The sequence below is a fragment of the Apteryx rowi genome, unplaced genomic scaffold, assembly GCF_003343035.1.
Source record: "Apteryx rowi isolate R43461 unplaced genomic scaffold, aptRow1 scaffold_45, whole genome shotgun sequence".
NCBI classification, from domain to species: Eukaryota; Metazoa; Chordata; class Aves; order Apterygiformes; family Apterygidae; genus Apteryx; species Apteryx rowi.
The window spans coordinates 2,729,990-2,753,419 of NW_020450705.1; the positions used below are offsets into that span (position 1 = coordinate 2,729,990).

A 23,430-nucleotide genomic window follows, 5' to 3' on the forward strand; every position below is an offset into this window, starting at 1 on the left:
TCCTCCCCCGGGCGCCCCGCCGCGGCTCCGCTCCCGCCGTCCCGCCGGCACCCGGCGCAGGAACGGCCGAGCGCCGCAGCCGAGCTCCCACCTGCGGCCGTGGCAAATCCCCGGGGCGTCGCTTGCTCCCTCCGGTCGGACCRTCCTCCCCACGGCCGGCAGCGGGGCTGCGGGATGGGAGCCGGGCACGTGATGCAGCGGGCGGCACGAATTCCCGGGACCCGCGGGGCTCGGGGAGGTGCATTCGGTGCATTCGGGGGGTGCAGGAGGTCGGCAGCCCGCAGCGGCCCCCCGAGCCCGGCGCGGGCAGCCGGAGGCTCTCCCAGGCCGCCGCGGGCGACAGGCACCCTTGTCCCCGCAGGGTGGCCCTGGTGCGGCGGCGGTCGCTGCGGCGGTCGCTGCGGGACCGCGGGCAGCTCTCCCACTTCTGGAAAGCCCACAAGCTGGACATGCTGCAGTACAGCGAGGACTGCAGCGCCTTCAAGGAGGTCAGCGAGCCCCTCATCAACTACCTGGACGTAAGTGGGGCGGCGAAGGGGGCCGCGGGGCGATCCGYGGTGCCCAGGCCCCCGGAGCGCACGTTATTTTGCAGGAACAGCCTCAAATGCCCTAATACTTCCCATAATTTCTGCTGGCAAAGCAAGCCCAGGAGCAACACAGCAGCACGGTTCACTGCCGGCCCGGTTCCTTGCTGCTCTCTTGTTCCCATGAATCCGATGCTGATCCCAGATGAGGGACCACGTCCGTGGCACATGCTGCCAGCCCGCTCCTGCCTCCCATGTCAGGCCTGGAGCTGCCAGCGAGAGACCCAAATTTCCCCCCCAAAACTAAAGTGCGATGACAGGCGTCCGGCCGGGCGTCACTGCGGGGGACCGTTCGCATCCTCGCGATGCAGGTCCCGGCTGGGCCTGGCCCTGCCGCCGGCTCCAGCGTGGTGCCCACAGCCGCGGCGCYGCCTTTCCTCCCGGGCTTGCGTTGCTGTTCCTTAAATATTTGGCTCCTGGGGTTTGCCCGGCATGACGCTGCGGCGAGGGCGCAAACGCCGCCCTGGTGCRGAGAACCCTTGCCGCGCCGGCGGCTAACAGCAGCCTCTGCTCCGGTCTGCGCCAGATGGAGTATTTTGGGCAGATTTCCATCGGGAACCCGCCGCAGAACTTCACCGTGGTCTTCGACACCGGCTCCTCCAACCTCTGGGTGCCGTCCGCCTACTGCGTCAGCAAAGCCTGCGGTGAGCCGAGGCGCCGTCCGGCACCGCGCGGGGCCCAGGCGCGCGGGAGGGTCCTTGCACGGCGAAGAGGACGCAGAGTAGCTGCTAGCGGCAGCGTGGGCTGCGAGCGAGGAGCGGGGCGGCCGGCCGGCAAACGACAGGCGAAGAGAGACCGCGGCGCCGGTTCTGGGCCGGCTGCCCGGAGCCTCCGATTACAACTGCTCCCCCAGGGAACGGGGGATCTCGGGAGCGCCGGGTTTTCCCACGGCGTGCCCGGCCCCGGCAGCGCGCGGATGCAGCGCCGCGCTCCCRCCAACCGCCCCGGCTGCCTCCTCTCCCGCAGCGGCGCACACGCGCTTCCAGCCCTCCATGTCCCGCACGTACCAGGCCGTGGGCACCCCCTTCTCCATCCAGTACGGCACCGGCAGTTTGACCGGGATCATCGGGTCTGACCAAGTGATGGTGAGTCGTTCGGGTTCTCCCATCCCGGGCGGCTCGTTTGCCCCCCGAAGAGGCGCAAGCGCCAGGGAGACTCTTCCTCCCCACAGGTCGAGGGCCTCACCGTGGCCAACCAGCAGTTTGCGGAGAGCATCAGCGAGCCCGGCAAAGCCTTCCAGGACGCCGAGTTCGACGGGATCCTGGGGCTGGCCTACCCCTCGCTGGCCGTTGACGGGGTCACCCCCGTCTTCGACAACATGATGGCGCAAAACCTGGTAGACCTGCCCATGTTCTCCGTCTACATGAGCACGTGAGGACACGGCTTTGCTCTGGGGGCCCTTTTTTTTTTTTCAGGAAAGGCTGTTAAAATAGGGATGTTTTACCAAGGTGGTAAGGGGGATCTTCTCAGGTTTTGTGGCAGCAGTCCTATCAGCGTAGGAATGAAGCTAATGACCCTAAGCATTTGTGGGAAGTATATGGAGATAAGTCCACCTGTTTAGAAAGCGATGTGCAAAGCAAAAGCAAGGAAACCCCTCGCATCTGCTCTTCCCCCCAGGAACGAGGACTCCTCCGCGGCAGGGGAGCTGCTCTTCGGCGGCTTCGACCCATCCCACTTCGAGGGCACCCTGAACTGGGTGCCGGTCACTCGGCAAGGCTACTGGCAAATCCAGGTCGACAAGTAAGCGGCGCCGGGCGCGGGAAGGGTTTGGAGGGGGCCGGGCGGCAGGACACACTCCCTGCCGGTCCTTTCCTCGCCTCGGTTTCTCCTCTCGCAGCATCCAGGTCGGGGGGACGGTGGCGTTCTGCGCGAACGGGTGCCAGGCCATCGTGGACACCGGGACGTCGCTCCTCACGGGTCCTACCAAGGACATAAAAGAACTGCAGAAATACATTGGCGCCATGCCTGTGGATGGAGAGGTGAGAGCCGGGGGGGAGGCAAAGTCCTGGGGTTGCTCTCTCGCCGTGACAGGCGTCCCACTGAGGGACATCGCTATAAGCCCCGGCTACACGGCACCTCTGGTGCAGACGTGTGCTCTGGTCCTGAGAAAGCCCCTAGGAGATGCCGGCCGGCATCCCAGCAGGGACAAGTTTTCATGGACTCATGCCATCACAAGCTCATTGCTCCTTCCACAACCAATGCTTTCTCTCTTCCATCCATGCTAAATTCACGATATCTTTTCCGAGCTACCAGGGAAGGGACGGATGGTATCCCTTGCTTTCACCCCAGTCTGGTAGGCAGCRGCCGTCCCTGCCGCGTGGCCGGGCGAGCTGAGCCATGTCTCCTGTCTCGCAGTACGCCGTGGAGTGCAACAACCTGAGCACGATGCCTGACGTGACCTTCACCATCAACGGGGTCCTCTACACGCTCAACGCCCAGGCCTACACACTCATGGTAAGGCCCGCGGGCGACGCGACCCACCGCCAAGAAACCGTGGTTCCTGCATTTTCGGCCAGCGCGAGGTTCTCTGATTTGCTCCTCAGTTTCACAATCCTTTTCCCCTCTAGGAGTACGGCGACGGCATGGCCATCTGCATCAGCGGCTTCCAGGGCATGGACATCGCCCCTCCTGCCGGCCCGCTCTGGATCCTGGGCGACGTTTTCATTCGGCAGTTTTACTCCGTCTTTGACCGTGGAAACGACCGGGTGGGCTTGGCCCCAGCCGTCCCTTAGGGCTGCAGCACCTGATGGGACGGGGAGGAAAGGGAGCTGTTGGGTTGCATTTGTGGCCACTGCCTTGGGCAAGTCACTTCATTTCACTACRTGCCTTGGTGTCCCCACTCGGAGGTAATGGAGATGCCTGGGGGCCTCGGCTGAAGAGCCCGATGGAAGCCCAGTTCCTGCCAGGAGGCAGTTTCATGCTAAGCATAAAAACGTCTTGGGCAGCTTTGCAGAAGCAGTTTTGGAGATTCTCTTTCTTTTTTTAAACATGGGCCAATAAAGACTCTAATAAAACAGAAAGCGTCCTTCTCGCCTTGCGGCCGGCACAGCAGCAACGCTGCAGGGCTCGGTTCGGCTGCGCTGGCATAAACCCTGCGCGCGGGAATATCAGGGCCTCCTTCCCCAGCCCCTGGCCTGCCTCCAGTGAGCCGAGCCGTCAGCCCCCACAGCCCTCGGCCAGGGATTTCCGAGCTGGCAGAAGGGGGCTGTTTGCCCAGGTAGGACAGGAAGCCCCGGAGCTGGGCTCCGAGCAGCTGGGAAAGTCCAAGGGGGGGCAGCCGGGGCGGGGGTCCGTCGGGAAAACACGTCACATGAGCAGGTTTAGTTGGTGCTGATGAACAAGGAGACGGCCATCAGACTACAGAGGGCCCCGCGAAACTCTCGGAATAACAGGTGCTTTCCAGCCAATTTYGCCTCGATGCCATGGGGGGCTTGCAAGGGCGCAGGGCGCGCGAGGGCGGGAAGGCTGCGGGCTCGGCCGGGGCGATGCACGGGACCTGCTGACGGCGCAGGGCTCGGGGACGCGGGCAAGCACGAGCGATTGCCACCCGCGCATGATGCATCCCGAGATGYGCACGGAGGGCAGCAAGAAAGGGAAGCACAGAGAAGGGTTATTTTTATCAGTGGCTCGGCTCTCCTCGCTCACAGCTACGCGAGGCCCCTTGGCTCTGCCAGGGCAGATCCGGGCAGCAAACAGACCACGCGAGCGGCGGCGGGGGCTCAGGGCAGGGTTAGGACCAACATCGAGRACAGGACACCCAAGACCCCCCTGAACGCCAGCAGCATCCGGAGCCGGAGCGGAGCTTTGCAGCTGGGACATCGTTCCCAACCTGGACCAGCCTTAAAGGTTGGGTCCGAGAGATCTGGAAAGTTCTGGTCTGGATGCAAACCTGGCAGCCCAGGCTTGTCGCTTGTAGTAGGAGAAAGCACCTACCCTGCTCGGGCAGGCCGGCTGTGCCACCGACCACCTCCTGTCCCCACTGCCTGTATTGACTTTAATCGTGCTTTATCGGGGCACGCAGCAGATAAGGCACAACTGCCTGTTGGACAAAGGTCTCCRCTCGCTCCTCCAGCGGCGGATCCCGACCGGTTAACTCTTGGCAGACCGAGGAGCCACCAGGCACCACCCACCAAAGCCGCGTTGCTCAGCGGTGGCTCAGCAAACCGGGCTTCCTCTTTCCCTGGGAGAGCAGGGATGACCGACTTGTGAACAGCTCGGGTGCTTGGACACTTTTTTCTTTCCTCCCTTTCCCTTTCTCTCACCGCTGCGTGCTTGCAGAATAACTTGACCCTTCCTCTTCCGCATGGGCCTCTCCGCTGGACGTGGTCCCCAGGCCGTGTCTCATGGCCAACCCAGGAGTTGCAAGAGCTTCGCCGGTGTCTCATAGTCACAGGGCGTAAAAGCCACGCTTTTCCCCCAGAATCGCTGACTGCGGTTAGGCAGTCACGGAAGGACGGTGCCCGCGGCGGCGGCAACTGCTGAAATAACCAGGGAGCTGCCGACGCGCCGACCGTCGCGTCCCCCGGAGCATCGCCACAGGGGTCCCGCGGGGCGCTGGGGCTACGCGCGCGCCGCCTGCGATGGACGCGGCAACACGGGAGCGGGAGCTTTGGGAAACCCCTTCTGCCGTGAGAGCAGGGAAAGGCTGCGGGAGCTGCCCCCGGCCCCCGGGGCTGGCACCGGCCCGGCGTCCCCCGCGCGGAAGGGGAAGCGGCGGGTGGGCACCAGCCGGCAGTGAGGCAACCCAGCCACAAGCCTCATGCCCGTGCTCTTGCCGGCATCGATCATCTGACCGGGGAAAGGTGCCCGTGGGCTCGGACCGGGGGGGGCGACCGGAATAGCCCTGCCGAGGTGGGGGCAGGCCGGGCAGCTGCCTTTGCGCAGCCTCGCTGCAGGGTTCAGCAATACTCTGAGAAAAGAGACCAAAAACGGGGCCTTGGAAAGGGCCAGAGCATCCCGCACAAGGAAGAAGCCGCCCTTTTACGCGCCGCCGGCGAGAGGTGCCCACGGGCTGGTCCCGGTGCTTCTCCCACCCCGTCGCGGCTCCTCCCTGTGCCTGCACCGCACCGCGGGCGAGAAGCGGAGTTTCTGGCCAGACAGGTCCCAAAACTGCGCTGCAGGAGCGGGAGGACGGCATGCCTGGCTGCGGCAGCGATCCCACCCCGGATCCTGCACGGGACGGCGCCCGCCTCCACGGGCAGGGCAGGGGACAGCATCGCGTCCCGTCCCCCGGCGGCTGGCCACATCCAGGAGACCCCGGYGCGCTCCCGGCCCCGCAGCCGCCCTCTGCCCCCGGAGCAGCTCCAAGCCGGAGGCTCCTGCCCTGCTGAGCGTGACTCACCGCGGGGCCGTCCCCAGGAGACGGCTCCCGAATTTACCCCGAGCGAGCCAAGCCCAGCAGCGATGACAGCCGGGAAGCTGTGCTGCGGGCGGCCCCGGGGGCCCCGCGCCAGGGCAGGGGTCCCGCGCCGACGGCACGGCTGCCCRCGAGGGACCCTGATGCCCRAGYCCCGGAGCCTGCGGGGCTGCTCCCYGGGGCGGCCGCGTTTCACCGACCCCGGAGGCCCCCGAAGCCACGCTGGCGGGTCACGCGCATCCTCCTGCAGCAGCCCGACACCAGCTCCGGCCCTCGCGCGCTTTGCTCCTGCTGCAACGCCCGGGCGACRGCAGCCTCGGCCGCGGGGGCCGGCTGGGAGCACCCTGCYGCGGGAGCCRCCRCYGCGGSAGCCACCGCCACGGCCMCGGCCTCGCCTGCCGGCCATCCCGCTGCAGCCGGGCGCACAAAGCTGCTTTATCCCCCCGGCGCTATCGGCGCCGCCTGGGCAAAGTCCAGGGTGGGTCCTCCGGGGCCCGGGCGATGCTGCGATAGCCCTGATCCGGTTTTGGTTCTCAGCCCTGGATAATCTCCCGGAGGCAGCGGCAGATAAGGGGTCCCAGGGGGCAGGTAAACAGCACCGGGGCATCCGGAGAGGCCAAAACCCAGCCCGAAGCCCTTTGGGAAGAAGGAAGTTTTGCTGCGTTCCCTGTGCCGGGGCCCCTGCGCTCCATCCCTGGCCCAGGAGCGGTGAGCGCGGGGTTATTCCCGCCGGGAGCGCCGTGGTTTTTGAGGGAGCGCTCGGCGCAGCCCGGGAGCCGCCGGAGGGGCTCGTCCCCCCCCCGGGAACGGGCGCTGTCGGCCCCTTTCCGCTGATGTCAGCGAGCTCGGCCCCACGCCCGGAGGCATCATCGCGCCGGGGGCGGCTGCGGTTTCCTGGATCCTCCTCCCTGGGCTCTTCCCTCCGCAGGACGCCGGGCCGGAGGCAGGAGCCGGAGCCGCAGGCGGGACCGGAGCCGGCAGCCGTCGCTCCCCGGCGCGGCGGAGGCTCTCGCGGACGGGGGTCGCGGCAGGTGAGCGCGCCGGGGCCCCTTCCCTGCGGCAGCGCAGGAGAGCTGGGACCGCGGCTGAGCCTGGGAGCAGGGAGGCAGCCGGGCTGGAAAACTCCATTTTGAGTTTAAAACTCAAACCTTCTGGTGTCTGAAAAGGCCGTCCAGATGTGGAAAAATGCCTGGGAAGCTTTTTTTTTGGGGGGTGCTGAGATTTGGGGCTCAGCCTCCACGGTGGATGCTGCCCTGACCCGGGCTGGGATTGCAGGGAGGGTGGGAAAAGCCCGGCTCCACGGGGTGGCTGCATCCAGCTCAGGGGGACGGAGCGGAGCAGCGAAACACCCCGGCAGGGCCAGCGTGTCATCCCTGCTCAGCACACGTGAACGCGCAGGCTGCACAACGCATCGGGGAAAAATGCAGGGATTAGGCTGTCGGTGCATGTTTCCATCCGCTGCCGGGGCGGTGCCGTGCCGGGTGCTTCCCCATGAGCCGGGCTGCTTCCCTGCCCAGCAGGGCTTGTCCCCTGTCTGGAAATGTGTCTGTTGGACGCTGGATGTGCTCAGGTGCTGCYGGCCCGCGGGGAAGCGCTGCCCCGAGGGTCTTCCCGGGCTGTGCAGGAGCCGTGTGGCTGCTGATCCAGGCACATGGAGCATCGTTCCCTGTGCTCCAGCGTAAACCGGGCAACTTGCAAACAAACATGCTTATTTCAAGCTTTTCCTATACAAGCTAAGGAAATGGAAAAGAGCACAACGTGGGTTTTCTTCTATTTAAGCCACTTGCGGGAATGCTGCAGACAGGCATCTCCCAGGCCAGGGTTTCCTCTTCCTCAGCTGCCGGTCTGGAGCAAACATGCTTTGCCTTGAGCAGCATTTATTAACCAAGCCTGAAAGCATCCCCGGTCGTCCCCTTTTGGGGCRAAAAGGGGGTGAAGGTGTTCCCTTGCCAAGCCGTACCCGAACGGGGTGGCCGTTCACGTGCTCCTGCTGCAAGCCCAAGTATTTCCAGTTGCACAGACCCGGCAGCCCGTGCGCGTGCGTTAGGCGTCAGCAGCGTGCCCGGACGTGTGCAGGCGGCGAGAGCCAGCCGGCGTGAGCAGCRCCGGGACCGCAGGCCTCTGCGCCCRTCCGTGGGGGCCGTCAGCGAAGCRCCGGGCTCGGCATCGCGGCGGGACGCGGCCCCCGGGGACGGCTCCTCGCAGCAGCGAGCGCGGTAACCGCCTCTCCRTCCCGCAGGGCCTTCCCATGGACTCCAGCAAGAAGGTGGATTTGAAGATAATCATCATAGGAGCCCTGGGGTAAGAGCCTGCCGGGGCAGGGAGCAGCCTCCCGGCCCCGCYGCGCCGTCGCAGATGGGGCGAGCGCTCTCGCAGAGGCTTTTCCCCCCGGTTCCCGTTTATCTGTCCGTCTGCACGGCCCCGGGAGCCGAGATCAGAGCAAACTGATCTTTAAGCAATGCAAAATCCTTTTGCTAAATGGAGCGTGCTTCCCTCCCCTCCCCGGCCCCCGCGTTGTCCAGAGGTCGGCAGGACCCTGTTGGGCAATGCAAGGTGGACTTTGGGGCAAAAAGCAGCCCGGCGGAGCCGGCACGCTGCAATGCCTCCGGCCGTAGGAGACGGGCGCAGCGGGACCAGGGCATGCTGACTGCACCCGTCCCCAGCGGGACCAGGGCACCTCGCCGTACYGGCAGCAGCGCCCGGCTCCCCCGGCTCCACCAGGAAGGTGCTGGGAACAATGCCCAGGGCTCGCGCTGGTGTAGGAGCATGCGGCCGGGCGCCGCGGTGGGGAGCAGCCATGGGCGCGCAGCACCCCTGGAGCCTGGCTCCGCCGTGCACCGTCCTCACCCCCATCCCCTCCCTCACGCCAGCGTGGGCAAGACCTCCCTCCTGCACCAGTACGTGCACAAGACGTTCTACGAGGACTACCGCACCACGCTGGGCGCCAGCATCCTCACCAAAGTCATCGCCGTGGACAACACCCCCCTGAAGCTGCAGGTGAGACCCGGTGCTCCAGCAGCAGCGGGGCCGGAGGCTGCCGTGGGTGCGCACCCGGCTCCCGCGGGCGCCTGCGTCCCGGCATGCCCCGACATCCCCAAAGCTTGCAGCAAAACGCCTGTTGGCGTCATCAGGTGCAGGGCTGGGCCTACTGGGTCTGATTTTTTTAGCAACACCGAACACCTGCGAACCATACTGAAACCCCGCGCATTTYGGAGGCTCGGCGCTCCCGAGCCGAGCAGAGCAGGGGGCTGCCCGYGTCCGTGCTGCTCGCGCTGCGGGGCTGCAGCCGTGCCCTTCTCTGCCCTAGATCTGGGACACGGGGGGACAGGAGCGGTTCCGGTCCATGGTGTCGACCTTCTACAAAGGCTCGGACGGCTGCATGCTGGCGTTCGACGTGACCGACAGGGAGTCCTTCGAGTCCCTAGAGAACTGGAGAGATGACTTCCTGGAGAAGGTCATCCCCAGGGAGCAAGACTTCCCCATGGTCGTGCTGGGGAATAAAATAGACATCTGCGATCGGCAGGTAAGGGCCGGTCAGAGATTCGCGTGTGCCTGAACGGAGAYGCCGTAGAGTCCCAATGGCTTGAAAACGCTGATCTTCCACCCAGAGTCAGGCCTCTCTTGCGTCTTGAGTTTGGTTACGTGGGAACCAGGGCTCCCGGGCGGAGGAGCTGCGGCATGCCGATGCCGAGCCCTGCGCAGCTGGTCCTGCACCTTGCAGGGCTGGTCCTGGGACCAGCGGGAGCTTGGACCCTGCCCGATGTCTCCCACCAGCCTCTTCGCGGAGGCGAACAGCCTCTGCGTTGCCTTCGGAGGCAAAGGGCATCCCCACCAAAGGGAAGGGGCATCGAGCATCCTGGAGACCCACTTAGGCTCCCAGCGTCCTGCCCCTGCTCAGCGGTGCTTGGAGGAAAGCTAGGGAGGTCCGGAGGCGTCCAGGCTGATGGCGGGGAGGGTTGCCTTCATCAGCGGCCGCCCGCAACGCGGTGCGGGTCCACGCTGTGGCCCCATCCGCCTTTCCCGCAGGTATCCGAGGAGATCGCCTCAGCCTGGTGCAAAGAAAAACACATCCCCTACTTCGAAGTCAGCGCCAAGAACGACATCAACGTGGCGCAGGCTTTCGAGACCCTYGCGAAGCAGGCCTTAACCACGGTGAGCCCGGATGCCGTGCTGCTGCTGCGGGATGCTCCGGCCATCCCGGCGGCCGTGCCGCGTTGCTCAGAGGGGCTCAGCGGTCCCAACGGGCTGCAAGCGGCCGCTCTGGCTCTTGCCCCCGTCCCCTTGCGAGAGGGGATGCAGCGAGGCTGATGCGGGTGAGGAATCCCCTGGGAAGAGCTGCTGGGACTCGGGAGCTCTTGGAGCCAGAAATTGGAGCCCGGCTGGCGTTTGCCCTCGGGCGCCAGCCGGGGACGCTCCTGGGGGGGGCTCGGGGGGAGCGGGACCCGGCTGCTATGCAGAGCTGATCCGAGCAGACCCCTGCAGCCTGCTCTCTGCCGAGGAATATTTCCTATTTCCAGAGTGCAGCATTGCCCCAGTAAGTGCAGTGCTTCCGTGCGTGGTTTTTTTTTTTTTTTGAAGTTCAAAAAACGAGTTGGAAGAGCAGGAGAACCGGGCCTGCTCCTTCTCCTCGCCCACGGCGCGGGCGAGCGGCATGCCAGCACTGTCCTCTAGCGGCAGCCGGCCGGGCCCGAGGCCGCCGCGCTCCCCGCCGCGCTCCCTGCCTCCTTCCCGGCTTTTGCGCTTAAACACGGATCGGGGATCAACCCGAGCCCCCCCGGGCCCCGCGGCYGCTCGCTGCACCGTCACCCGGCCTCGGCGGGGCTGCGGCCCGGARCCGGGGGCTTCTCGGGGGGGGGACCGGGCTTGGGGGCCGCGGGAGGAGAGAAACGGCAACCGGGGCTGCTGCCGCCGCGGCGCTAGCTCCGCTCATCCCGGCTCTTGTTCTTCTTCCAGTATAAAGGGATTTTTGAGAGTTACTTAACAGACTCCATCAAGCTCACTCCCGACGACGAGCCCAAGAAGAGCTGCTGCTGAGGCCGGAGAGGCCGCCGCGCTCTGAGCGGAGCCCCGTGCCCGGGCCGGTCCCGGAGGGTCACCGCGCCRCGGCGCAGGCTGCCCGCTTCCCGGTGCCGGGGCCACCGTGAGCATCCCGGGTCCTGCCGCTGCCGGGCCTCTCTCGGCCCCGCGCCGCTGGGCTCCCACCCCGCGCGGAGCAGGCGCTGCCTCACGCGCTGCAGTGACGGTGCTGGGGGAGCCGCCGCGGTGCCGGGGCCGTTCYGGAGACCGCGATCCTGGCACTGCCTCTCCGGCGCAGGCCTTGCCCGCGTCTGGATGAGCAGCACCTCCCCGTGCCTCGGTTTCCCTCGTGCACCTGCACCCCCCTGTGGAGTATGTACCTCACCGGTGAGGATTTTCAGTAAAAAGCACTTTGTCAGGGATTCTTTTTTTTAAAAAAAAAGTAATAATAAATACTTCATTTTTTATATATACCTGTGTTGCAAAGTATTACCGCAGCCTGGCAGCACCGGGGTGGGGAAGGGGCTCGGGCTTCCCTTCCCTGCCGTCGTGCCGACCATGGGGCAAATCGCTCCGTTCGTGCCTCCGGTGACGGGAGCGGTGCAACCGCGGGAGCCTCCGCTGCAGCGCCTGTCGGCAGAGGGAGCCCGCTGGGAGCAGCCCGGGCCCTGGCTCCCGCGGCAGYGTGGGGCACCGGCGTGGGGCTGGCTCACCGCCGTCGTGCCGCGGGGCCGTGCTTTCCGTGCCGGCAGCAGCAGTGTGCCGCCTGCTCGGCCTGCCGCCGCCCCGCCGTCGAGCGTCGCCCCGCACGCGGGAAGGGCTCAGCCGCCGCCGTTCCCGGGACGCCGAGGCCGCTGCCGCCTGCTGCAACGCAAGCCGGCGCCGACGGCACGTGGCACCGCGGGCACGGGGCCGCCTGGGCGCGTGCCGGGGCGCTGGAGCGGGCAGGGTGAAACCTGCGTGCGGCTCCGGCTCCGGCCGGCTCCCGGACGTGCGGGGGGCCCTAATGAGACTGCCCGGCTCCGGWAAGGCATGCGGAGATGTTCCCAGCCCCCTCGTTACKCAAYGGCACTCAGCCTGTTTATTCGGGCRCCSAGCCGGGGAGAGGATTTGTCCCTTAATATTCGGACGAGGGGCATTAACTATTTGCTCCCCGCGTCCCCGCGGCAGCCACGCAGAGGCCGGCTCCACGTCCCCCTTCTCTCCAGCATCGCGGGCCCTGCGTCGGCCAGGCCTGCTTATACCGCRGGTGTTAAATACCCTCGGCATCAATAGCGAGATTGTTTCTAATTACACCCTTCCTCTGGCAGCTCTTAATGCAGGCGGATGGGAACTCGACCCGTTTTATTTCAGCGAACGGCAGTTTGGACACCCAAAGCTGAGCAGACCAAACAAGCGCGCTCCACGGGGCGGGCGCTGCCTGCTCTTCTCTGCCGGGGGCGAGCAGCCGCTGGCCCGTGCCCAAGGCTCGGGCGAGGGCAGCAAGCCCGCGAGCTGCTGGAGCCGGAGCCAGGCGGGAGCTGCGGAGCTTGGCCGCGGCTCAGCCCCCGGACCCGGCTGTCCCTGCGAGGCACGGCGCGGAGCGTGCCGCGGCGCCTCGTTGAGCAAGGGCCAGACCTTTAACCGCAGGTGCAGCTCGCTCCGGAGCCCTTGTTCAGGCTCCTGYGGTGTTGGCAGGTCTTGCCAGGCGGTAGGAAAGACGGAGGGAAAGGAGGGGGAAACCTAACCGGGAAATCCAGCATTGCACCCCRCTCTGCAGCCGCGGGTGCTGCCCGCTGTTCTCACTTGCGCTCCAGGCTGGAGAGGGAGCGCTGGCACCTGGACGTCTGCTCCGGGCACCGTACAGCCCCTGCAAGGGTTTGGACCGACCCCAAAGCCTTGGTCCCGCCGCAGGGTAAAGGACGGCAGCACGGGGCTAGACAAGGGCTGGGCCGCAGAGGCTCAGCGTTAACGGTGCCCCGCCGCCGGACACTAGGTCAGACCTGAAGGGGATGGAGACTAGCAGGGCCCTAGCACTGGCATGTGGCCTGGGGCTGGAGCAAACAGTTCCCAAAGATTTAGCTTATTGACCCTTCCAAGTCAGCCCGAGATGTTAGGATGCGGTTGCAGAGTATTTCCAAGCCGTCTGCCAGGTGGTCTGGGAGAGCAGCTGTTTCCCGCGGCCGTGTCGGAGGAAGGCGGCTAATGCGCCTTGCAGATGTGCAGCGACGCCGGAGCTGACAGCAGCCGGCCGGGCTCCTGTGTCACCTCCGCCTGCAGCGGCCACCCGCGCAGGCCGTGCGCCAGAAGGCTTTCCTTCTTCCTTGATCCCCCTAGGGAGCAGCAGCGGTGTGGTCCTGCAGCCCCAGCAGCCCCGGGACGCTCGGGGTCGCTCCGGGAAGCCGCCCTCCAGGAAGACCGGGAGACTCAACGGGGTGGCGCTGCGCCAGGCAGGATGCTGGCAGGAGAGACCAGAGGTGCTAGGCTGGTAACACTATCCCGCGGCTGAAACGCGATAAAGGATGGGGGGAGGTTTGTAACACACAGGATTAACAAGGTCAGCTCTAGATTTTCTCAGGGTGAGAATCAAAGGGAAAAATATTTGCCTTGTGTGACTCAGTGAGCTCCTATGCAGCCAGTGGTACCAACGCACGCCGGCGGAAGGCCTTGCTCAAGGAGATACTCGAGAAACGAAATCAAACTGAGGTCTCGTCCTCCCTGTCCCACACTGTCATATTTAATAAGTCAAAGATACTTTCCAGCCTTGATGGAGTGCTCTGTGCTGAGCGCTTCACTCAGCTCGGACAGCCCAGGCTGAGCCACTACATTTGTTCACTCGCTAATTAAAGCCATGCACAAAAACAGTAAAAAAGAAGCCTGAAGATGCTAACTACCAAATGGAAAATCACATTTAAGTACCTAGACACATGCAAAAGAGAATATTGCTATTAGTATTAGCAGAGTTAGTGCCTGATGCTCACCCTAAATCCTTGATTCACAAATGCAGTTTGTTTCAGTTCTTTTGAGGTTTAATTGCTCCTAACAGCTCTTCCACCCTAAACCATCCAATGTGCTCTAAAAATGCAGACTGCACTCCATTTTATCTCGTGAGGAAGCTGCAGGCACCCCTGGCTTACTGGACCGGTTCAGTTTTGACTGGTTCCCAGTGTGTAAAGCTGGTTAGAGCCTGTTGATTTGCATTGCAAACTGCCTCAGCTGAATGTTTGACAGATAGTAGCTCGTCTTCAGCTCCCTGGCTGTAATCACGTCCCGGAGCGGCCAGGGAAGGCAGCGATGTCTGTCCAGCCCACGGGGCAAGGCGGTGATGCCTGTGCAGCCCAGCCCGCGGCGCTCTCCCGCGCTGGCCACGGCTCTGCATGCTGGCTCCGTGCAGGAGGTGGCCTGTGCAGAGAGCAAGAAACGAAACTGCTGAGAGGGCCTGGGACTGAGAGCAGGTATCAGCAACACAGTGGTTTCAGCCACTTCAAGATGTTGCAGCTAGTCCTAAAACCAAACACGATAAACCAAAGAAGTTCAAAGTTAAGAGTAAGCTTTCAGGAGCTTCAAATGCGGTGGGGTATGAAAAACGCAATTAGGGCATCAATCACAGCCTTACCTCTGCCTCCAGTGCCCCTGGGCAGTGGCTATACCATTACACCCAGCGGTTGCAGTACGTGCTTTTCCAGCTTAAATACAGCTGATGTTTTAGATGCCTACGGCCTCCACGAGCAACACGCTCTGCCAGCTGCTCCCCTCTACAGCGTGGCAGCACAAGAGCCCGGTGCCGGGCACAATTAGCTCATTAACGGGGAGCTGGGCTTCGCGGCATGGCGCGAGGCTGGCGATGGAGCAACTCCAGGAAGGTCCTGCTGTTTATCGGCACCGCTTATGCTGCCATACAGTCACAAGCTCTGCTGATGTTATTAATTATTTGTATGACTATTCTTTGTTTCCTTGATCGCTGCCCCATTATTCCAGCTGGACCGGCCATCAATAAAGCTCGTTGCTGGTGACACTAACGGGTGTTTGTGTTACTGCGCTGCGCTGCCCTCCCCACRACGGCCAGGGATGCGGAATCAGCCCCTTCTCGAAACACGATCAGGCTGCAGCAATCTCCGCAGCCGGGCCCTCTGCTTCTTTGTCCACCTATTTACAGCAAATATTGATGCTTCCCCTTCAAGCCCATCACCCGGCATCTCCGCAATGGCTTTTGTTTCCACGTCCCAGCTGGGGCGAGTGTCGCTGTGCGGCTGCGTGGGGGCGTGGGAGCGCGCAGGGCCGCGGGGGCTCGCTGCCTGGCCCCGGCAACGTGCAAAGAGCGGGGCTGGGGGAACGCAGCACGTCTGCGAGCCGGCACGTATTGAGGATTAGGGGCTGTGGCCAGTCCCCCAGTCAGCTAAGGTATATGCTGAAGTCAGCAGCGAGTGCTAGCCTCAGGCGTCCTTCCCGCCTCGTTCGGGAAAGCAGCAAAGTGCTCTCGGCAGCGGGGTGTCTGCTCTGCCAGGCAGCGCTGCTCTGCCCAAATCTGACAGATCTGGGGAGGACCGGCTGCACGGGGTGAGACGGCTCCTGCACACAGGGCCACCCAGGCCAGGCAAGGGCTCACCGGCCTGGTGCTGCTGCGCCGGTCCTACAGTTTGCATCAGGTGCTGCGGACGGCTCCTGCTCAGTCACCCGCTGACGTGTATCTGCTGTCAGACGAGGAGCTCACTGCCCCCAAATTCCCTTGCTTTTGGCTTAAGGTGTACCAGACTGTCCCACATGAACTAACAGCTCCTCAGAGCACAGACAAATGTGAACTGTGATGACCTGCAGCTTTTTGGGCCAACCCACCCATGCTGACCAAAAGGAAAGTACAGAACTGCTTCCTCTTGCTGTAGGGGCTGAGCACCATGGGGCCTGGAAAGCGTGGTCTGCACGCAGTCAGCAGCATCACGCGGGGCTGCGCTAGACCAAGAGCCAGACCAGCTCTGCGTGCGGCAGTCTCTGCTTCCGAGCCACGCAGAGAACCACACTCCTGTCATGACCATCGGGCCAGATTTCATTGAGCCAAGGCATCCATCTGGCCTGAGATGATTTATTTGCTTTAAATGCATGTTGCCTGCCATCTCTTTTGAGGCAGACTTACTGCTGGAGCTTGCTCCTGGCCTCACGCCATTGGAGCCAGGCCATCGGCTACAGCACGGTAACATCCTGTGTAAAACTTTTCAGGAAAGCAAACCAGGCTGCCAGCTTGTCAAGCCAAAAGCTAATGGGCTGGATCCTGGCCTCTCTGCACCATTAACCAGGGGCGGCAGGACGTCCGTCGCAGCCAACCTCGATTTAAACACCTGAGTACTTTTGAAGATATTGACCTCAGAACCTTTAACAATGAGACCTTTTATTTCACTGCTTATCTTCCATCACTTAGGTTCGAGCATTTTGGCCTTAATGAGTTGCCCAAGGCCACATAACAGGCAGCAGCAACATACAAACATGGTGACTTCTGCCCTGCTGCAACCACGTTCGCTTTTCAGTCGCATTCAGTCCACATACCCCATCCCAAGTCATTCCCTGCTCCCTGTTACTTCTCAGGGCTTTGCACTACCTTGCACAACTGCCGGCATAAAGAAGGCGGCACCTGCCTGGTGCTGAGTTTCTCCCAAACTCCTCCACACAGTGCCTTTCCACACTTTTTTAGAAAAATTCCTCTTTTCTCTTCTAAATCAGAAAACCTCCCTTTACTGGGATCCAATTGTTTGTGCAAGAAACCTTATTTCCAAAGACTCTCCTAATTCAAAGAGTGGGAAGAAAGCCCTCAGGGGAAAAATCATGAGAGATGAGGGGAGGCAGAGCCTGAAGCCAGCCCCGAGCCTGGATTCCAGGCGAGCGCAATCTTCCAAACTCCTGCAGCCTCCGGGCTTGGGGGCGATTTGCACCGCACACACGTGAGGCACCTGCCATCCCCGGCTGTCACTCCCTCCTGCAGAACAGGAGAAATGCAATGCATATTTGGATGAAGGTGTGGGTTGGGGCTACTCCCCACCCAGGCCCTGGGAAGTGCTAGCCCTGCTCGCACGGCCCCTCTCCCAGCGCTTCTGCTGAGTGCTGTTAATATTTCTGGGCCTTGGGCAGACCTTGCTGAGCACATTTGTGTTCCCTCGGAGAAGGCAGCTATCTTGCACCCATGTTACAAATAAGATAACAGCCCCTGCTCAAGGTCACTTGAGGCAGAGCTGGAAAGAGTACAATCAGGAGAGTATACCTTTCGGCCTCAGCACTTTGCAGCGCTTCCCTCTGGGACAAACAACCCCGCATCTGCCACGCGCAGTTCAGCTGTCCCTGAGCGTGCTCTCTCTCCAGAGATCTGCCGCCTTGCGCCAGGCACAGTCCTTTGCTGGTGTGATTCTTGCTCTGGAGCTCTGTGCTCTACCACAGAGGGAGATCAGGCTCCATAAAGTTGTTGAGAACGTGCTCTCCTCCCCAAGCCAGGATATTTTACACTTAAAAACCTTCCGTTCAGAGATGCACTTGGATGGCGCATTAATGACAGCCCTACTGTTCTAGTCCAGGGTTTTCCCATGAGGAGGTCTCTCTTTGAAGACAAGGGCAGAAGCTATAAGACTTGTTGGAGAGAGATGTGCAGGGGATCTTGTCTCATCAGGAGTCCACTCCTTCCCTTGCCTTTGGGGGAGGTGTTCTTGCAAGGCTGAGGCAGGCTGTAAAGGCAAAAGGGACATGGCAATTCCCTCCAGTAGATAACCAGAAAGCTGTAGTGCCTCTCCCCAGCTCTAAGTTCACACCATGAAATAAACTGCACAAAATGTCCCATGAGGTGCTGAGCCATAAGGGCAGCTTTGAGCCTTGCACTGCCTTTCTGCATTCCATCCTTTATTTTGGTGTTGTAAATAATCCTGCTGTCTCCCTCTAGGACATTGTGTTCCTCATTCCTCCCCGGATAAATCTTTTGACCCCTGTGCCAGCCAGTGAGGCCAGGGGGCAGCCTGGGAAACATTAAGGCAGCTGGCAGCTGAGATAGTTTGGGGCTCCCCTTCCAAGCGAGGCCTGTGTCTCCATTGCCTTGCACCATGGAGCTGGCCGCTGCCGACAGGCGGCTCAGCCGAGTCGGCGTACAAGGAAACGCCACTGGCGAAAAGGTGGTGTCTGGGCCCAAGCCCAGGAGCTGCATTCCTGGACAAAAAGGAAACGGTGATAACCAACCCTGGGAATGTCACCTCTCATGCCAGGCTCTGTGCAGGTGACCGGAGACAGACCAGGTGGGTGACACTGCTCACTCCACTGGGACCGCAGGCATGCTTTCACTAGCACCACCGGCAACACCAGGGATCTCTGGCTCCTCACTCCTGGGCTGCACCCAGGTTCTCAGTGGGGGAAGCCACCTTGCACCACGGAAAGAACCATAGCACTGGAAAAGATAAGCTAGCCTAAGAAAAACCGGTAATACTCATCCATCTTCCTAATTGCCTGGCACCCTGGCACCACAGGGCCCCAAGGCACCAGAGGCTGTGCAAACTCCAAACAAAGGATGATGTGTGCCCTGCGGCACGGGCAGGCCTGGGCTCAGCACCAAGTCTCTGTGCTCGGCCCGGTGTGTGTCCAGCGGGTACCAAACCCTGTTCAAGCCCCTCCGTTTGCAGCAGGCAAACCAGCATCTCCGATGTGTGCACCCTACAGCACTGGGGCACATACAACATCCCACCCCAGGAAGGGGTCTGACTCTTGCTTTGCAACAGGGCTGAGCCACTCCCCATTTCTCACACCACATGCATTAATACAGACTCCTGTTTTACCCGGAGATCTTGTTTTTACACATCCTGTAGTTTTGTGAACAGCAGAAACAAAAAGGCCTGGTTCCTGGTGTCTCTCCTCAATGTGGGTTCTCTGACCTTACTAGCCTTTCTTTCAGTGCTCTCTCCTCTTCACTTGTCCACCTCATTCCTGAACCTTTTAGGAATTTGGCAGCCCACCATCTCTGCTTTCTTCTCTGGCTGAGGCGCAATAGTGGTTTCAAGAGTTCCTAGAGGGACAGAAACAGGAGTCATTCCACTAAACTTCAGATGTCTCCAGTGCAGGTATTGAAGTCTGAGTGACACAGTGACACATCAGCCTGCACTTACAGCCACGTGGAGCAACAGCCCTTCTAGATCTTCCTGATCCGTCTAGAAACACCAGCCTCCCTCCACTGACCATAAAGGTTGCCCTGCTCCACCTGCAGCATCTCCATCCTACACTCTAGCTGAGGCAGATGATTCCTACCCATGCCTGTGACCGCACAAGCCCCCTTTCCTTAGCAGAACCATTGAAAACAGAAAGAAACTCCAGCAGCAAGACCGAGGCAGGGAGGAAGGCTGCCTGCAGCTCCCCAGAACAAGCCTGGCTGCCCCACCAAGTCCCCTCCGCATTGGGAGGACGCTCTGCCTTTCTCCCACTGACTCGCACCTCAGGGCTCCAAGGCAGCTTTCCCATCGTTCCCAGCAGTAAATTACCACTGAATTATTACCCTCATTAAGTGCAATCTATCTGCTAATATTAATCATCTGCAAATAAATCTACACATTCCGGTGCTTGGTATGCTGTTATCAGACCAGAAGATAAACAGCTCAGCAATCTGCACACTTATGGCTCCATGTTTGACTCAGGGAAGTCCCTGTTTCTCTTTTCCATCTCCCAGTATCTCCCTGCTTTCTGGATAACCCCCAGTGCTCCCTGGACACTCATGTGCTCCCTGCACACTGGCCAGTGTTCAGCATGGGCCGCTGGTGACCCAAGTCCCAGCAGAGTGGCTTAGGCCCACACGCAGCATGTTTTGCTGAAGCAGAAAGAGGCAGCATCTGAGTTATATTTATAGTTACTGAAAYTGGAGTTTGACCAGGACTGCACCTCCTGTCGCAAGAAATGTCCAGGAACCATCGGGGCTGTATAAGGCTGGATTCTTTGGAGTGCAAGTCTTTCATTAAAAGCAATTCCCTGATCACACCCACCGGGACTTTGGAATGATGGCTCTTGGAAAGTAGAGCCATCAACCCTTCCTTTGAGCTCACCTATATCCACGCAAAGGGAGATGGCTGGTGAGTCGGCCTATGCAGGAGGGACCTCTGGACTTGAAGGGGACAGAACAAAACTTGAGGTGCTCATGAAAGTCAGCCCCTCTGAGTAGGTTATCTTGCACTGGGCTGACACCTGCCTCATGTTTTCTCACCACTGGGTGGGCAAGAAACCCAACTAGATGGACTTCTGGCCTGCCAAAATGTCTCAGACCAAGAGCCAAGCAAGTGCACCACTGCATTCCTTAGGCTGTTTTGGTTTTGTATCCCAGTGTAACTGCATTTTACTGCTCTGTCTGCCAGGGATCAGAAGACATTCCCTTGGACCTGGCAACCCCACTGCTGACCTTGCTGGGTCCTACACAAGGTGAGTGTCCAGGGCCTGACCCAAACAGAACACAGCACAGAGGATGAGTGACTCCTGCAGCCTCCTTGCCTGGAGCTGTTCCTCTTTCACTCATACAGTGGGCATCTGTGCCAGCCTTGGGATTTTACTTTTCATATCAGCTGGATTTAAATAAATCTGACAATGCTCTTCAAGCTCAGAGCTGGGCTGGTCCCTGAGGCAAGACCTGTCTCCTTCGCCTGTCTTGCTCAGGACACATGTGCCAGCCTTCCTTGGGCTGTGGATGCACAGAGTGGCTGTAGGTCCCCTCTATTTGACAGCTACTTCTTTTCAAAGGCAGATGGCTGTGATTAGAGTGGAAACTTAAATTCAGGACTGTGGTCCTATTCCAAGCTGAGATACTGATCTCAAACAAGTCATTTACTCCCAGTGCCCCTGACCACTTCTCCAGCTCCACAGCTCTGCCCATACTGGGATGTCGGTTTAGAAGTATGAGGAAAAAAAATCTTTCATTGGTGGAGCTCTGCTGGGAAAAGTGCCCAATTTGATGCAGGCAAAAAAATCCCCTTTAGCATTACTTGTTTGTGCAGGCAGCTCGGCAATGCCAGCAATGCCTCTGCACCAGGGACTGCTTCCTCTCTCTCCGTATGTGCCTTGCAAGCAGGACCCCACTCTCTGGGTGGGACCTTTGGGCGCTGGTCTCTGGGTTTCTCTGGATTTACCTTGTAGCAGGGACCACCACGCACACTTGTGCTGGCAGTCCTCCTTCCATGTCATGCRCTTCCGTTTCAAAGGGCTCCCTGCATATCAGTCTGCCCTTTAAAAAAGGTGATATGGGTTATTAATGATATTTACAGGAGAACTGCTGGGCAATTATTACCTCTGTCTCTCAGATGGCAATGAATCAGCCCCTTTCCCTCTGGCACTCTCTGGCAGCACGCTTCTTCAGCACACTCTGGACACAGTGACTGATTCCCATAAGATGGGGTTTCATGGTGCGAAGCGCTGATGCCCTGTTCAACATATACAAGGTACCAAAGTTTTTTCCTCTGCCAAACTCTGGGGGCAACTGCCACATCATTGCCTGCTCTCCTCCTCCCATCCCAGCCATGTCTCACTTCTTTCTTCCTCTCTAAGTGCCCTCTTTGCTCTCTCCCCTCTCCCTTTTCCCGTCAGTCGTTCTCCACACACAGGCCAACAAATGCTCACAGACGGCAGCAGTTCAGGACAGTCAGACCGGACGCTTCCCACCCACCTTGGGTCTGCACTTTGGGTTTTCACAGGGCAGGGAGGGCAGCAGAGCTTTCCCCTACAAATGGTTCATGTTGAGCTGTCTTTGGGGACAACTGCGACATGAAAGATAATTCCTTCACTTGCAAATAACCCACCAAAGCTTTCTTTTAGTGGCCTATTCCTTTGGCGATTTCTGCTGTCCTCTTCGCCTCCCCATGTCCATCTCTCCACCCACAACATCCTGACCAGTACCCAGCTCCTGCACCTCCTCCTCTGGGAGGAGAAGAGTCCATGGGCCTGGAAACAGCTCTGCAAGATGGTGTCAGCATGGGCCAGGGATGCGAGGGCAGCCAAGGCGAGCCCTTTCTCCTAGTCCGAGTGGGCTGCTCCCCGCCAACACGCATTCCACATTAGTGCCTTTTTCAGATTTAAATGCTGCATATCCCAAGACACCAGTAACTTTCCAGGGCAAAGAGGTTGATTGGTATCTCTGAAGGCTGGCTCCCAAGTCTGCAGGTCCTGGATGGCCCATCCCACCGTCTCCCTTCTCCACTCGTGTTCACTGCCAGGGGCATCTCAAGAACTTGTCAAACTTTCCTACTGAACGAGCACGTGACACAGGTGTGGTTCCTGCCTGACCCTGCCTGGAGATCATGCCTGGAAGGTTGATGACAGATAGCCCAATTTTATCTGCACTAGAACATCACCGCGCTATTGAGTGTTTCAACCTCTTCCCTACACAGAGGCATGGGAGGTAGGGAGCCTGCCTGCTCTCTCCTTGACAGACAGCTGGGGCTTCTGCTCTCTTTTCCCCTCCTCTCATCCCTTTGAACCTGGAAATAAGAAAGAAACTGCTTTCCCCTGCCAATCGCATCTTCAAAGCTTGCGCCCCAGGGGTCCAGGGCCTGGCACAATGCACACCATTGTCCTTTTCGGAGGCTGAGAGTCAGCCAGAACACAAAGGCCGGGGAGACGCTGCCCAGCGCGCCAGGAAACTCGCCCAGGTCAACAAAAGCATCTTCTCCCTCGCTGAGTCCGAACATGGCGAGGGAGGGGGGCCTGGGGTGACAGTGAATATGAGCTATTGTCACGGAGAGCCCAGTGCACAGAGGGACCTGCAAAGGTGATCAAACAGCCCAGTCCTGAGAGGGAAGGGGTGGGGTGAGGGGGGACATCCAAAAAAGCCCTTGTCCCTCTTCAGATCTCTCCTTATCTCCTCCGGCTATCTCCTGGGCTTAGCCTGGCTGTACTTGCTTGCAATTACCTCCTACAAGCCAATCAGGCGCCGAGCACAGCCCTCGGTCCCCTTGACTGAGGTGATTTATAAATGACTCACTGGCTTATTTGAGCACAGACCTCTGCACACCTCCTCGGGAGCACCTCTCTGCCCGGGCTTTCCTGCCACATCTGCAGCTCCCCTCGCAGAATCAGCCCTTTCTTCGCCCGGCGAGGCGCAGGTAAGCCCAGCTCCCAACAATCGTGCTCTTTGTCTGGGTGGGCGTGGGGGATTTACACTCTGGTTGCACAGCCACTGGGTGTGAGTTTCAGTATTTGGAGAACTGGTACTTTTTTTTCCCCTTCTTTTTTTTTTCCCCCCTGCTTTTGCAAAGGGGATTTACAGCAGCAGATTTACTCAGGAATTAGCAACACCAACGATCCAGGAGCTTGATTTATGAAGAGAGGCTGGAAGAGCCAAATATGTGAATTAATTATTACTAGAATAAGTTCTACCATCTTATCCTGGCTGGCTCCTGCTGAGATCTGTGGGGGAATTTGCACGGTACAGGAGAAGTAACAGTGACTAGAGACCCTCTGGCTCCTTGTTATTATCATAACTTTCTGTGCATAGGACTATATATAAACTGGTCCCTG

General features: G+C 60.5%; 2 protein-coding genes across 3 annotated transcripts; both read left to right on the top strand.

Annotated features, from left to right (window-relative positions):
- Nucleotides 1-483: 483 nt before the first annotated feature.
- On the top strand, nt 484-3,316 carry CTSE (cathepsin E). The gene is made up of 8 exons (XM_026077215.1): nt 484-518; nt 1,111-1,228; nt 1,551-1,669; nt 1,756-1,955; nt 2,202-2,324; nt 2,422-2,563; nt 2,940-3,038; nt 3,152-3,316. The coding sequence occupies exons 2-8, from the start codon at nt 1,111-1,113 to the stop codon at nt 3,314-3,316; spliced, it is 966 nt and encodes a 321-aa protein (XP_025933000.1). The 5' UTR covers nt 484-518.
- A 4,851-nt stretch (nt 3,317-8,167) lies between these two features.
- Nucleotides 8,168-10,974, top strand: RAB7B (RAB7B, member RAS oncogene family). Of its 2 annotated transcripts, XM_026077262.1 has the most exons (5): nt 8,168-8,241; nt 8,811-8,937; nt 9,248-9,463; nt 9,967-10,092; nt 10,894-10,974. In XM_026077262.1, the coding sequence occupies exons 1-5, from the start codon at nt 8,189-8,191 to the stop codon at nt 10,972-10,974; spliced, it is 603 nt and encodes a 200-aa protein (XP_025933047.1). In that variant the 5' UTR covers nt 8,168-8,188. The 2 variants fall into 2 exon arrangements, with proteins under 2 accessions (XP_025933047.1, XP_025933046.1); XM_026077261.1 differs by lacking the exon at nt 9,967-10,092 and having other exon boundaries at nt 8,182-8,241.
- The last annotated feature ends 12,456 nt before the right edge of the window (nt 10,975-23,430 follow it).

Excerpts from the sequence above, each read along its gene's own strand:
- CTSE (XM_026077215.1), top strand. The coding sequence starts at position 1,111 with ATGGAGTATTTTGGGCAGATTTCCATCGGGAACCCGCCGCAGAACTTC. Across the intron at positions 1,956-2,201 it reads TTCTCCGTCTACATGAGCAC|GAACGAGGACTCCTCCGCGG; the intron begins GTGAGGACACGG and ends TCTTCCCCCCAG. Across the intron at positions 3,039-3,151 it reads CCCAGGCCTACACACTCATG|GAGTACGGCGACGGCATGGC; the intron begins GTAAGGCCCGCG and ends TTTCCCCTCTAG.